Source organism: Lycorma delicatula, chromosome 8 (assembly GCF_047948215.1).
Source record: "Lycorma delicatula isolate Av1 chromosome 8, ASM4794821v1, whole genome shotgun sequence".
In the NCBI taxonomy this organism is placed as follows: Eukaryota; Metazoa; Arthropoda; class Insecta; order Hemiptera; family Fulgoridae; genus Lycorma; species Lycorma delicatula.
In genome coordinates this window covers 97093950-97110422 of record NC_134462.1, presented here as the reverse complement: position 1 = coordinate 97110422, position 16473 = coordinate 97093950, and the positions used below count along the sequence as shown (strand labels likewise).

Sequence of the window (16473 nt, the reverse complement as noted above, 5' to 3'; positions counted from 1 at the left end):
AAACTGCTAGATAAGACTGGTGAAGACATGAAGCATTAACCTAAGTGCTTTTTAAAATTCTAAAAAATGGTACAAAAACCTCCCTTAATGACTTTCTTCATTTGCCCAACCATATAGTCATTAATAATTACTTCAGAGTGCAATATAATATAAATATACAGAGCATAATTTTTTTACAATACAGCTGTTTCTTCTTTAACCAGTGCAATAAATTATTACCCAGAAAATTATACTTTTAAGAAAAAAACCATCTACCTTATTTATTATCCCTGATCTAATATATTTCTCAACTATGACTGTGCATTTAAAATAACTATAATTAAATTTTTGCATACTTGTTAAAGTGACTAGCTATCAGTTTAACTGAACAAGAGTTTTATTTACAGTTACTTATTTTCACTCTATTTAATAACTGTAGAAAATAATGTTTTTTTTTTTAAATGTACTAATAATTAAGATTTTAATTTACAAAAAAAATTTTTGTTTGTTTACAGGAATTGTTAATCCAGAAAACTGGTCAAGGACAAATACCGAGAACAATGAGTTCAATAACAATAAAGAATTGTGATAATGTACACATAACAGAAAATTCATTAAGTACATTAACAGGGTTACAAACAATTAATCTGTCAAATATAAATAATTTAGATCTGGATGAACATTCGTTCAATTGGCATCATCCGACAGATGAATTTAAATTACACCCTGGGATCAAAATAAATATTTTAAATACGACGATCGAAGAAATACCGAGTTATACATTCAGAGGAATGATACATACGATAACGATTAAAAACTGCACTATCGAAGACGTACAAGTTTTTTCATTTGCATCGTTAATAAATGTGGAACGTATTGATATAATCGATACAGTTATTAACAACATACAGCCACAGGCATTTAAAAAGTTTTCGTTAAACTCATTAATTATATATAACAGTCATTTACCGATACTGCCGACCAGATCGCTCGTCGATGTAGAGGTAACAAACGAATTGCGTTTTGAAAATGTTCAATTTGACGTAATAAGAAGTACAGCGATAAAAGCTTTTGGAATGCAAATATTTAGGTTACTGAATAACATCATCAATCGATTAGAAAAAGGAGCATTTAATATAAATACAAAAGGTTCAGTCATATTTCAAAATAATGTAATTATAGATGTTATGAGTAATTCGATTTCAGAAATCAATGTAGATACTCATTATTTAATGGAAGAAGGTAAACAAGATTTTACATTTATAAATAATTCTGTATTATCGTTTGAAGATTACCCATTTACATTTAATGTAACTAATTTTAAACCGAGAATAGAACAATTCAAGGTACTGAAGCAATGCACATGTAATGATATAAAAATATGGATAACAAAAAATTCATTACTATCGTATTATGTTAAGAATAATGATAAAAATGATCTAAGTTATATAATACAACAAATACCAGAAATATCTAGTCTAATTAATTGTAAAATAACTAGTAATAATAAAGAAATGACGACTATAAAGCACTATCAAAAAACAAATTGCCAAGAAACAAATTACAAAAGATACATTATAATGATTTCAATAATTATTATAATAATTCTTGTAACAATCGGTTTAATTATTTTAATATTTAGAAATAAAATGAAAAGATATATTAATGTACCGACAACCAATGGAGATAATAAACTGTCATATAAAGGCGGTAATAAGAATCCAATAATGATTGTACCAGAAGGTAAAACATATCGTGAGACTGAATTACATGTTATAGTTGAACAAGCTGAACCTATTGTTGAATATGTTCCTCCGCATAAATATAATAATTGAAATAGTAAAGGCTTAAATTTTTGTTTACAAGGTGTTACATAATGAATAGTTAGTTAATATTAATGTTATTAATTAATCTTTCATGTAATATTATCTGTTGGTACCACATTGTTTATAAATCATAATATATAATACAAATTAATGATTAATTGTATAAAGGGGAGTATGAAATTCATTTATAATGAATCAGTAATGACAAAATATCTAATAACGTATTAAAATTTCACTTTCCTCCTAATATACACTATATTTATTCAGTAGGCTTAATCTGGATGTTTACGTGTCATGAGAGAAAGAGAGAGGAGTCTGCACAAAAAAGATTAATTCATTATATTTGGAGTATCAATTAAAAAATGAATTTAAAAGATCATAGGCTTAAAAAAATAAATTTTTTCGATTTTATGTTCTTAATACTCAGATGTCTTACACGTGTCAATTCTAAGAAAAGGATAATAAAAAGGCTATAGAATGTTACTACAATGAGTAAATTAATTTTTTTTCTTTACAATGTCTCAATCTAAGATTGTGAAGCCTGTAAAGCACCTGAAGTATGGAATGGCATTGGTCTGTTTATTTGACAGCAATGTTGCTCATTAAACAACCTCATTTTGTTTTGTAGCAAACAAAATGATGGTGTCACTAGTTGGGCTAAATCACTGTATTAATTAATTAACTTCCTGATTTCTCTATCATCTGTTTTATTACCATAAAGCACTACTATCTATATTATACACAAATATTTTCAAGATATCATTCTAATTCTCTATCTGTATTTGATACAGATTTCTTTTCTGAATGAAAGCTCTCTGCTTTAAAATCAATTTGCTTTTGATATATGTTATGCTTCGTCCATCCTTTGTAGTTTTACCTTTTTATTATCTTATCCTTATCCTTTTTCTATCATGTTTAATTATCTTTGATTCAGTCTTACTCAAATTTATTCTTAAGAGTGAATCTTTCCGTTTAAAATAAATCTATGCCATTCAGTATTGTGCCATAAGAACACTACTATCAGTGAATCATGTTATACTTTGTAATAGACTAATAAATGCACAACTCTGGGTAATTCCAAACAGTATGTTGTCCTATAGTCATCATACAACAAAGGCATCCAACCTACCTTTGCCATTTGAACATCTATTCCTTTATGCATATTCAATTAAAATCAATCTACCTTAATTTAATGGTTCATAATATTATAAGAATCGCTTTATTTTAGGGTTCAATATGTTTATAAAATGTATTTCTGTTTTGTAATTTTAGAATGCAAAATATATGGATCCAATAATACTAAAAAAAAAAATTTTAAGAAGAGGGTTATTAAAATGGGATGTACTCTAAAGAGTAACTGCTGTCATTAGTCCTATTGTATAAATTATAGTACTACATTATATATCTAAAAAGATATAAACATTATATACAACACTGACCGATTCAATCTTCACAATTAATAGAATCTGAAGAAGTGTGAGGTTAGCAAACAAAAAGTTTAACAAAATCAATCAATATAGTTAACAGTCATTAAAAAAAATTAACCAGTAAATCGACAGTTAATATGAGTTTAAAAAATCAAGTAAGCAGAAAATGATTTCACAATTTTACTAACAAAAAACTCTTTTTTCAAGTAGCTTTTGATGTGACACCATCATTTTTAAAAATACAATATATTGTTTCACAAATAACAATCTGTAACTATAAAATCAGTTTCTTGTCATAACCAAATGGTTATAAACCATTATGTACATGACTATTGCTATTTACAAAATAAAACATTGATCATTTTGTTAAGCGTTTTAAATGTGTAATTATACGAATATATTTCTTTTAAAAACTTTTAAAATAGTATTTTTAATAATTGATAAGTTTACCGTAAATTAATTTCTGCTTGGTAGTTTTAAAACATTAAATATTTAACATTTCAGCAGAGGATTAATTGTGGGAGTTTTATAACTAAAAAGTGAATAATATATGTGCATTAAAAAATATATTTTTCACACAATGCTTTAAATTAATAATATTGCAAACTACAAAAAGTTTTTAATAATATTAATAAAAGAATAGAAACAATGTGGTGACCATTTGAAATTGCTTTTACACCATCCAGTATTGTTATAACATAATATTAATAAAAATTATAGTATTACAGTTATAATATTAAGTATATATTAACAAAAGTATTACTGATTTTCAAACTGTAATTTAAGAAAAAAATTATTTAAATGAAATATTGTATACGTGATCTCACTATAATAAAATATTGCATAAAAAAGGAGCTATTAAATAGTTAAATTTGAAGTATGATTATCTAGAATGAATATTTACATTGTGAAATCCTGTATTAAAGATGGCAGTGAGATTTAATAATTGTACGAATATATTGTGTTGATACGGTTTTATTTGAGCAGCTGTGGCAAAATGCACGACCAGGTATTTAAGAAATTACAATGGCACTATAAACTAGAAAATTGTTACAAATTCATTTCATAAGTATAATGCAGGAGGTATTTTTCATTTCAGAATTTTTTTTGAATCTATAATTTATACTTTTCATTTAATATCGTTTCCAGCATGATTTAACCAAATATGAAATTATTTAAATGAACCGATTTATTACTTATGCAAGTTTGTTCATCAGATAGCTTCAATTATTATTACATTATTCAATCATTAGCATTCAATGGTAAATTTTGTCATATCTGAAGTAAAATAATTAAAAAGGTTTTTAGAAACTGTTAATGAATAAAATAACTAAAACATTTTCATAGAAATGCATTGTAAACAAAATATTAAGAAACTGACCGTAAACTAAAACTATAAAAAAAATAATACTATGATTTTTGGAGCCCCTAAATCAAGCGTGATATATCAGATTTTAGAAGCCCTCCTTCCCACACAATCTTATCTAATATTTAGTTTAAGAAAATCAAATTAAAAAAAGCAGCAAAGACATATTTTTAATAAAAGAACTATTTCAACCTTTTCAACTATTTACTGTAATGTAATACATGAACATTTTCATTCTTGAATTGGTTAAAACTAAAAAAAATGTTCCATGTTTTATACTAACTTTACAAGTAAATAATACAACATAAAAAATCTACTCTCTAACAATTTTTCCTACTGAATAAAATAGGAAATTGTGAAGTAATATACTGACAGATGTTTTTTTTAATACAAAAAATATATTTTTATAAACAAACGATATATAATGTAAAGTAAGATCTTATTAAAATCCCTACTCCCTTCTCCCTTTCACGTTATGCAATTAGTAGATGGCCCTAAAGCCTTTAAAAAGTTTACTTGAATAGTGATAATGACAAAAATTGTATGATTTTAATATATTCTTTAGGTCATCATATTAAAAAAATTTTACATTTTGTTTTTACGATGACATTGACAAAGAAATATATGAGTTTTAGGTTGTCTGTTGTTTATTTTTTAGGTTGTCTCTTTATTTAAAATTTAAATAATAAACTCGATAATAGCTAGACACTGAGCGATTGATAAATAAACCTATATTAAAGTAATAAATTTACTTATTTTTGTAATTGAAGAGTAATTATATTAAAATTTAAAAAAAGACTGTTATCAGGTTATTCTTGAAGTTTAAAATTTTTCATTTTACATAAAGCCAAATTTTAATTTTAAAGAAAGTTTTTACCGAGGTCAAATTAAAATAAAATTAATGGTATGTTTAGAAGTTTTTAATACAATCTCTACTGATCATTCAAAAATTAAGGTTTAATTATTACAAAATAATCAAATAAAAATAAACAGAAATCATATGTTATTACAGTTTTGGTCTTGAAGCTTTCATTAGAGATTCAATTTATTAGCTGTATTAATGCTGCTTAAATGAACTGTAACTTTTATAACATAATTGATTGAAGGGTACGATTTGATTTTTAATGCGATACAAACATAATTCTACTATAATTTATGTGAGTTACTTATTTTAAATTATTGTAATGTTTTTGTAAATAATAATTATTATAGTAGTTATAATAATTTTAGTAGCTATAATCTAGTAAAAATATCCAAAGATATTATATTTTAAGTACAAATAAACAATACTGTGTCGACTGTATATATAAGTGTAATATATATTTTTTTATAATTAATTATAGTTTGCCAAAATTAAGATTATTAAATTTAAAAAAAAAATGCAAGTTAATTTAATTCTCTTTAATGTGAAAACATTTATTGCTATTAGTTCCTTTGTTTATACTGAAAAACTTATAAAAGGATATTTATAAGAAAATTTACTACTGTAAGTTATATATTGTTAAAATGTTTCTCAATTATATCAAACTGATCAAAATCTAATCACTTTTAGTATATAAAATATCGTTTATAAGAAGCATATTTATAAGAACAGATTCTTTACTCTGTTAATGGCACCCTGGTACCTTGTATCTCGGAAATGTTATCTTTTCTAACTTTGACCCATTACCTTAGGACACAATTAAATTTCAGCAGGGAAACTTTGCACAGTTGTTTTAAGGTCTTTCTTTTAACTACAGAGTTTTTTTATACTTTTCTTGCAAAAATTGTTTCACTTATAATATTTATTCAATTTTGCTATTTATTGAAGTTAATTTTTTGCACAAAAGTTACGTATCTTAGAAAATATAAATCATTATGTCTTACAAAATATTCAGTAGCTGGTGTCTTACAAAAAACAAGATACCAGGTGTCTTTAAAAAATATTTTGTATTTTTTATTAAAGTTTTATAGTATTTTCTTAAGAGAGTTTGAATTTGTACTTTCAATGCAAAGATCATCTTTTTAAAGATTTCACAATCTCCTGAGGGAGTGAGTGCAAGATAGATATGATTCTTTAGTCTCATCTCTTTGGGGCAGATTGTTCTTTTTTATTGTCCACTTTTTCTATGAATTCTCTATCCCTTCTTCTTAGTGGTGTTCAATAGTTTACGATAAATGCTCACTGGATCTGTGTTAACCATATGGAAACCTTTAAGAACTGTTACTTGACATTATGTGTTTTGGCAAATGCAGTTTTACTTAAAGAGAAGTTCAGAGACTCCTTCCTGTCTGACAGTGCCATGAAAAGACTGAGCAAGGGCTGAGGTATAGAGAATACTGCTAGATCTCCTAAATACATGTACATACATATGAATACCTGAACAATCCTGGTTCATACTCAATTAAAGGGTATACTGAGCAAAATTTCATGGTTTGGAATAAAAAAAATATGCTGCAAATAGACATACATGTGCATATCTATAGATTGCAATATCAAAACATAAAAATAATAACTAATTAAAACGATTGCATTTTTAAAAAAATTAAATTAATGCTTTACAAAATAGAATTTTAAATGAGGCTCTTCATCATATCAGTTCTAATTAAATCTGTTTCTATTGAGAATTATAAATATTAATATTAGGATTTTAATAAAATTACTGTTAATATAATGTAGCTATTGTTAAACTTTTAAATAATTTTTTTATATCATTTTATTTGAATTAAATATGTAAGTAGTATTTATAATACTATACTCTAAAGAACCATAATTTATCTTGTATCTTAATCAAATATTTGTTATATAATGTAAAAAACTTATATATTATGATGTTAGCAGAATTTAAAATAAAACTTAAAAAAAGGTATAAATTAAGGTAATAATGAAATTAGAAACCATTAAAATTTGAAAATAATATTAATAAAAACTACAAAAATATAATTTGAAAGTTGTCATTCCATAGAATAGAAATAAATTTGGTGTAAAATAAATTTAAAATTAATGGATTATGATTTTTTATTTATTCTTTACTGCAATCCTAATAGCAAATTTTACTTATGAATAAAAAAAAACTGTGCTCTGCGATGACATTTTGTCAATGCTATGGTATGCATCACTGATCATTCTGTATGCTAAAAATATACCAACATGCATTTAGATGGTATATAATGTATACTTGCATATTCCTAGTTTTGTAAGGAATAATGTTCAAAATACTAAGAAACATATTTATTGAAAGATTCTTTATCATGTTGCACAAATAGTACTATAAATGTGAAATGTAAAGTAATAAGCAAAACATTTAAGAAACAAGAGAAGGATATGGTCGTTTCACATCAACACAGCTCTGAAGGCAAGTACAAAGTCTGCATTATATTCTACACTTATGTTAAGCGACTGTATTTCTGCTTTCAGTTTTAATTGAACTTCTATTTTTCTTCACAACCACTTTTAACATCTTACTGTTAACTGAAATTATAAAACTGTAATTGTATAGGGTTGTAAAAATATAAGGTCCAAAGGAAAAAGATTTCCTAGTCTTTAAATAGGAACTGAAATTGCAGCTGTTTTTAACTTTTTTATTTTGTTATTTTAATGGAACTTATTTTTTATATCTTATTAATTTTTCATTTAATCTTTTAAAAAATTAATTTAAAAAAATTGCAAATCCACACTATCATGAAGAGAAACAAACAAATTGCCACACATTAACTTTTTTGTCTGTAAATTTTCTTCAAATAAACTGAAACTCTAAACAATAATGCAAAAGAAAACAAGCGTTACTGGGATATAAAATTAAGTCTTCTCCAACCAGTGGTTAGTAAGATATAATTCTTCACATATAAAGCTTTTTCTTATCTGGTGTATTGTATAGATTTAACTCGGTCTGTAAAAGTTTTGCAAAAAAAAAACAGTTTAATTGTAAAAGTTTACAGTCTATCAAATTACTCATATACAGTAAGTTTGGAAAGTTGCTGTGCACTGAAATTATGGAAGTGTAATGACAAAACTTTCTTAATTGTTACTTTGTATTTTTACTTCATTATTTTATATAAAAAAATATCACAATAATCGGAATAGTGTTGAAAATTACCTTCTCTAACATAAATACAACACTGCATACATATCAATTTGTTTTCAAACTCTTTAACCAGCTGATGTATTGGAATGTCTCATGAGTATGCTGTTTTCAGTTCATCGTATTGCTTATTTCGCTGACTCCCCCCCCCCCATAGAAAGTAATCTGGGGGAGTCAGATTGGGCGATTGTGCAGGCCACAAACACCTAAAAATGATTTGTTCACCAAAGACATTTTGTAAAAAAGTCATTGATCTGTTAGTTGTGTGTGCTGTGGTGCCATCTTGTTGGAATCAACCATGACCGATTTTCACTTCTGTTAACTGATTAATGAAGTTTGTTAAAACAGCCAAGTAATGATCTCTATTAACTGTATTTTCAAAAAAGACTAGTTTCCACAATGCGCATTGTACTTGCACAAACCCAGACTCTAATTTTCACTTCATGTAATTCATTGGGGTTAGTTGACCACAGTCGTGCATTTTGTGAGTTACTGTATCCTCCCAGATGAAATCACACTTCATCTGTAAAAATAAGTAATGTTGAGGAAACCTATGGAATTTTGGTCAAAATTAAATTGTTTAAATTACTGACAATAATTCAGTCTTTTGGCATGATCTGTAGGTTTCAGTTCTTGAAAACACATTAGTTTGCAGGGGAATAATTTCAATACTTTCCTTACAGCTTTATATATGGTAACATGTCTAATATATTGCTGCTATGCTAATTTACGCATTGACTTTGATGGACTTTTGTCCATAGCATTCAAAATATCAAGCAGCTTCTGTTTAATTTAGGTGGTCTTCCACTTCAATCAGCATCTTCAACAGAGCCTGTTGCCCAAAATTTTTATTAGACTTCGAACTGCATCGCGGTGAGGAAGAGGAACATTTGGAAACTTTTCAGAAAACTTGGGCTTTACTAAATCAATATATTGTCACCTTCATGAAAGACGTATACAACGAGAAAAATGTGTTTCTCTGCTGAAAAACCCAATATGTTTTTTGCAATTATGAGAAAAACAAAATGAATCATGTTCAATCACAATTCAACAATTGACGTCTTGGTTTATTACTGAGAAATGCCTAGTGAACCCAAGAGGCAACCAATCTAATGCCGAAAGAATAGAATGTACCACATCATAATTTTAAAGCATACTATACAGCGACTTTCCGAATGCACTGTATAATTACTTTTTGGAAATATTGATGCAGAATTATAACAATAAAAAAAAAATCTGTTTTATTTCTTTCTTTTTTTATGTTGAAAGAGAAGGATATTGTAAAGGATTTTAATTACATTATACTTCGGTTTTATTTATTTCATGAAAACTAATCTTGTGATTTCTAAGTTGAACATTTTGGTACGTTTTAAGACTAATGTATTCAAATTTTTTTAGACATTTACTGTTAGTTCCATGGACTTAACAAAGAAGCTGAAAAATTTCTTTTTTTTTTAAATTTGAAACAACAGAATTTTTTAAGTTGATACATGAAAGGAGTGAGCCCCTTAGTAAATTTCAACCTGAATAAGCAAAGGAGTTTTTTTTTAAAACTCCATGCAATACAGTTTAGGATTGTGTTTCACAAAACACTAATTAAATAATTAAAATGTTAGCTATGACAATTATGCTTTATAATTATTATAATAATTACAATTATTAATAATGATAATAGTATTAATAGTGTTAGTTATCACGGGGAATGAAAAATTAAGATAGCTGTTACTTTGAAATTTACAAACCAAAAATTTCCACATTTATTTATTTCATAGAGAATATTGGTAACAGCAAAGCTTTATCTTGAAAGATTTTTCCCAATATAATTTTATTGTTAAACATCACCACAAAATTGTTAATGTGACTCAGTTTGAATATCATGAAATATAAATTTTATTGCCGATTACAAATAATCATATACCAAATAATAATTTAATATTTGTTTATTACTACAGGATTTTTAATGTCTGTCATTATTTTAATCAATGTCCTAATGTTAATTTGATGACTTGAATGCTCAGTGCCTTTTATAAAAATATCAATCAAATTTATGTGATTAGTAATTCAAAATTAAAAATATTCTTCTCTTTTTTTTATTAATTCTTTGGGGAAAATTCGAAATCACAATATACGCTATTAATAAATATTTATACTACCATTGTACCTATACTGTTTTGTATAGTTTTACTGATAATATTGGCTCTTTTTTTAAAAATAATTACAACTATAACTTGTATCAAGTTTAAATAAATACGTAAAATAATATGAAGCATGCTGATGTAAAAATCATTGATGAAATCAAACTGTATTAAATTTTATAGCGAATAATCTTTCTTTTCTGTTTACAACCATGTGAAACACATTGAAAAGTTCTAAAAATGTTCTATTTAGTGTTAAACTAAGCATTTTTCTCATAATCCTGATAAAATTTATAATTTTTAGACCAAATGATATTTTTTATCTATTTTTTTTATTTTTTATAACTGTTCCCCAAGAAATGCCAATTTAGTCTAGAAAGGTAATTTAAAAATAATAAAACCCTGAACGTTGTAAGCTCAATAAGAGCTTATAATTTCTATAACTATTATTAGAAATTAAAAACAACTGCTGTTGAAAATCTTCATAGCCACATGGTATGTTTGAAACACCATGTTAAAAAAAAATTTAGTTAATTTTCATAAAATATGCAATCGACTTTATTACTACATATGGTTACAGATAGGAGTAAAAATTTTTACTGCTTATCTTCTTTAAGCAACAATTAATTGATGAATATTAGATGCTGCATGAGTATTCATGTTACATTTTATAATAATAATCTTTTTTCCACAAAATAATATATAATTACACCTTTTACAGTCGGTATTTGTGTTATTTGTTTGCAGTTAATATTTTTTTACTTGTTTGGTACAATAACAGATTATTATTTATGTAAATAAATGAAGGTATATATATCTTACAACCAGAATTTGTTGAGTGTTGCTTCTGAGTAGAAAGTTTAATGGTCTTATTTTGAAAAAAATTTGTGAGTTTTACTTTGTCTAGTCTCAATAGTAAAATAACAACCACAGTTCACCTGTTATGAACACAGTGAATAAACATTTCAAAAAAATAATGTCAGAAAGCTCCATAAAACAACTACCACCATCATTAAAATTGCCACTGTCTGTACAAGAATTATCCTAAACAATCTACAATAACTGGTTTAATTGAAAGCTTTAAATAGCTTCTTCATATATATCTAAGAAACTTAATAATGTTTTGCTCTTGTCAGAGATATATACAGTGACAGGAATATCATCGATTAAAGAAACTGGAGAAAATTCAAAACCAGAGAATGTAACTTTCTAAAAGATGATCAAATTCAGTGTAGGTGTTGCACAAAATGTGCACCTTGTATATTTGACCAAGAAATATAATTAAATAGCCTAAAAGAGTATTTTACAATATTCTCAAATATCTGGTACAAATTATTAAATTATATACAACAGCAATAAAATGATCAAACTGAAGAAGAACTTTCTCAAATAACAACTCTACAATTAAAAGAATGCATAAAAAAGGTAGAGAACATGAAATAAAATTGCAAAATATATAAAAAGGGAAATTAAATAATCTGGATTTAATCATAAAAAGGTTTCCAAGAGCAACGAATGATCTAACTGGGCATAAGTGGTGTTATACTTGTATTTGAAAAAAATTATGACAAATATGTTTGTAAAATTTATATGTTTGGGATATTGTAAATTCCGTGTTACACAAATATTTAACTTTTTTGTTTGATAATTATTCCAAAATCATTTTTTGTTTATTTTATATAACTGTAAGATAGTAATTTCAATGTATTTTTATGAAAATATAAGATCCACTTTTTTTCAACATACAGATGTAAATATGGAAAATGTACTTTTTATGTTTTAAATTTATTACATCAATTTTAACTAAAAAAATTATTGAAAATTAATCAGTATTCAACAATGAAGCATCTGTTAGATGCTGAGGAGATATTACATAATGAAGCTACTGTCTCTTTAGTGTTATGGTAACATGGGAATGGTACATATTTTTTTTTTTTGGCCAAAAATGTTTATATGTTAACATCGCCTGGAAAAAAAAATATATATAAAAACAAAATACAAAACGCACACTAGAGTGGAACAACAGTCTAGCAAAAATTTTGGTTTTTTAACAATAAAATTTTTCTTTTATTTTGGATCTAAAGTAATTAACAAAATATTTTAACAGATTTCATCCCACCTTTAACTTATATGATTTGAACACTTACACAGGCTATATACTCCGATTGCAAATGGTACACTTTTATAATAAAAAACAATGTTATAATTATCAATGTACCTACAGTTTATTTATATACATTACTATTTATATTAAAGGCGTATTTTACACACAATAATTAAATTCTGGTATGTCATGTGTTGTTACATCATGCCAGGCAATATTTGTGTTTTATATAGGCAGGGTTCCACAGCTAGTAATCTGCTGGAGCAAATATTCCAGTACAGAAGTAAAAAACAATTAGTGTTACCAGATTTTCACTATTCCAGTGGACAAATCTATACTATAAGAACATTTCGGCTATAACTAGATAACAAATTAATCAGTGTTCCTGAAAAAATCTACATACTCTGTATTGATGCTGCAGAATTCACTTCCTAGTCAAAGGTAAAATAAACTTTTTAAGTAAAATAAAATGTAGTAAAACTTAACTTCTTAAGTAATTTTATAGCATATAAAATAAAATTATTGTAATGTATGAAAGAAAGCAAAAAATTAAATGTGCTCAGTTTATTAATCTACATTACCTGTATGGAAGAACTCCGTCAAGTGCTTGTGTAATAGTTGGTGGATTGGCTAGAGAAAATCCTTTTCCTAAAAGCGATGAATGTTTTGAGAATATCTGACGTGCAGTCTCTTCAATGGTTTCCATATCTTCTTCGAACTCTTCTGCTGAAAATTATATTAAATTTTTATTTTTCAATGTAAATTTAGATGCGTAAAATGAATATTAAACTGTGCGGTTCAATTTTATTAAACATTTTGAAATGATGACAAATGTTTATCTGATTACACAATTATCTTATTGTATCGTAGTAGTTGCCACAAACTGTATTTTTTAAATACAGAGTACTCTTTTTATGCTTTTTTGACTCTATATGTTTTGCTGGCATTTTTCTCTACAAGTGTTTTAATGTGTTAAATAATTTATCTTTGGTCATAATTTGTACTAAAATTATGAGTTGCATTATAAAATAAATGTATTTTTATTTATTTAATAATTTTTGACAAAGAACCAGATGTTTTAAAAATTCTTTATTGGGTAGTATTTCACTGCATCAGCAGTTTCTCAGATTAATGTTCACAGCTTAGGTTTTGGTGTTTCATTTTATTAATTTAGTACCTTTTCAACTCCTTTGGAATCAAATTATTTGTGTAGCGAGTGACTTTCTTTGTAGGCTGAGTTTACTTCCACGAGACAGTTTTTGAATGTTTTATTTTTCATCTCTTCTGTTTCATTATTATAATTAGATTCACAAAACAATTACATTTTAAAAATAAAATTTCACAGTATTTTGGTGATTTCTGAATAGTGGAGAATATTCTACGATTAAAGACCATTAAAATTTTGAGATCGAATGTTATATTTATCTGCTATAATTCATGCAAAACTTGTTTTATTTTGATAGTAATTTAGCCAATATAAAGTAAACATGTAAGCTAAGAAACTGTTTTTTATAATCATGATTGAGTGTTTCTAAAGTCTTCTAGATGCTTTAAGTCTAGAAAGTTTTCTGGTACACACTTGCATACATAATGGAATAAACAAGATGAGAACTTAAAACCAAACCAAACCGGCTAGTACTGCAGTTATTTTACCTAACCTTTAATGCTGCTACTACTAGCACCAGTATTGGTAGTGTATATTACTACTAACATCAGCTGTTGACAGTTGTCAACAGCTTATCAAACTGCTTGTCTTCAAAGCAATATAGTTTCATTCTTTGCAGTTGTGTTTTTCTGAAATGCCTTATTCAATTGTGGAAAGGGTCACTATAGTGGAAGCTTGTGTGTTTTCTGGATCCTTTTAAGAAACAGATCAAATACGTGGAAAAATTTCCAAATGCCAGAATCCCAGCGGAGTAGCAAACTTGATTCAGTTTCAAATGAAAAATGTAACCTCTTATAAGGATTCCAGAGGCCATATCTGATATTCAAAGCAAACTTTCTGCCAGTCTGAAAAAATCTATCCATAAGTTAACACAACAATGTGGCGTAAAACATACACCTTGCTATAAGATTCTTCACAATTTAAATTTGAAACCATACTTTGCAACAACTTAAAAGAACAGACAAATCAAAATGTCTTAATTATTACAACTAGCTTCTCAAAAACATGATCAACAGACAGACAGATTCAATGCTGTATATAACATTAGACAAGGCATGGTTTCATTTAACTGGGCATGTTAAGTCGCACGACACCATGTATCAAATGACTAAAGATCATTACCACATGTCTGAGTGTCCACTTCACAAAGAGAAAATCTATGTTGTGTGCTTTTCTGGTAATCAAATAGTGGGACCAATATTTTTTGACCAGACTGTCAGAATGCAGAAGTGTCCTGTACAATTTTTGAAGAATTCTACGCTTGGTTAACAGGCTGTGAAAAGAGTACACTTTCTTCTAATATGATATGTCACATATAAAACAATTCATTAGTAAATGCAGTAATGCAGATGAATGATGTGAGCAGAGGGTGATGGCCTTCATATACCCAGATTTTTTCTTTTGGGCTATTTGAAGGAAGATTTATGAATCAAATTCCCCAGACTACTGATGACGTGGAGGCAAACTATCAATAAGAAATCAATGACATTGACAGTGACACTTTGCATCAGGTGACTAAAAATGATCATTTGAACACAAAAGTGCATTGCTGTGCACGGTACTCACTTTGAAGATCTTTTGAAAAATATGGTAAATATGTAATTTTGCTAACATAAATACAGAATTTAATTTAATTTACATTTTTTCACTCCACTCATTCATAAAATGATACAAATTACAACTGTGTTCAGTCTGCAGCTGTTTGGTTTTAAATTTCTCACTTGATATTTAGAATTTAGAAGTGAGCAGGCAGTTTCACACATTATATACATGTATGGGTCTTTTACTCTCATAAATTTGATCGGAGTAATATAATTTCATTTAAACTTTAACTCTATTTTATAACATTAAATTCCTAGAATTCTTTTTCTAAGAGTATGAAATATAAACTTTTCTGAACAGGCAGATGTATGTTTTATATTACGATAAAAAAATAAAAATTATAAATAAAACTAATGAAGATAGCATTTAACATAAACATTTATTTTAATATAGCAATTCTTAGTATTTATACCTGATAAGTGTTTATGTTTACTTAGTTATGATTTTTTATTTATTTACAGTATTTTTTTAACTAATAACTACAGTTTAAATATATTTTCAAGAATTTTTGTTTTTGAAGTCATAATGCTGTTTTGTAATTATGTTCTTATGTTCATGTTATGTAATTATGTTCTTTAGTACATATTTATAATAAAATATTAAAAACAACATTAAAAAAGTAAAATTAAAAAAAAAATAAGTGTAAAAAAATTAGTTAACTGTGAGTATAAACTTGATAATATTATTTCTGCAAATATAAACAATGAAGAAGAATATATTCTATTTATTATGAAATAAAATATCATAATAATAAAAAAACTGTAAATTAATTGAAGACACCACAAGTATGTTGTCTTAATAAAAACTT

General features: G+C 26.3%; 2 protein-coding genes across 2 annotated transcripts in view; one reads left to right on the top strand and one right to left on the bottom strand.

Annotated features, from left to right (window-relative positions):
- LOC142329564 (uncharacterized) overlaps positions 1-7549 on the top strand; it is a 103288-nt gene extending 95739 nt beyond the window's left edge. Inside the window, exon 3 of the mRNA XM_075374244.1 lies at positions 495-7549. Within this exon, the coding sequence (XP_075230359.1) occupies positions 495-1814 (1320 nt within the window). The 3' untranslated portion in view covers positions 1815-7549. The remainder of the gene's footprint in view (positions 1-494) is intronic.
- Positions 7550-13475: 5926 nt separating this feature from the next.
- The window catches only part of LOC142329500 (E3 ubiquitin-protein ligase MYCBP2-like), a 145412-nt gene continuing 142414 nt past the window's right edge, over positions 13476-16473 (bottom strand). The window contains exon 37 of the mRNA XM_075374174.1: positions 13476-13621. Within this exon, the coding sequence (XP_075230289.1) occupies positions 13476-13621 (146 nt within the window). The remainder of the gene's footprint in view (positions 13622-16473) is intronic.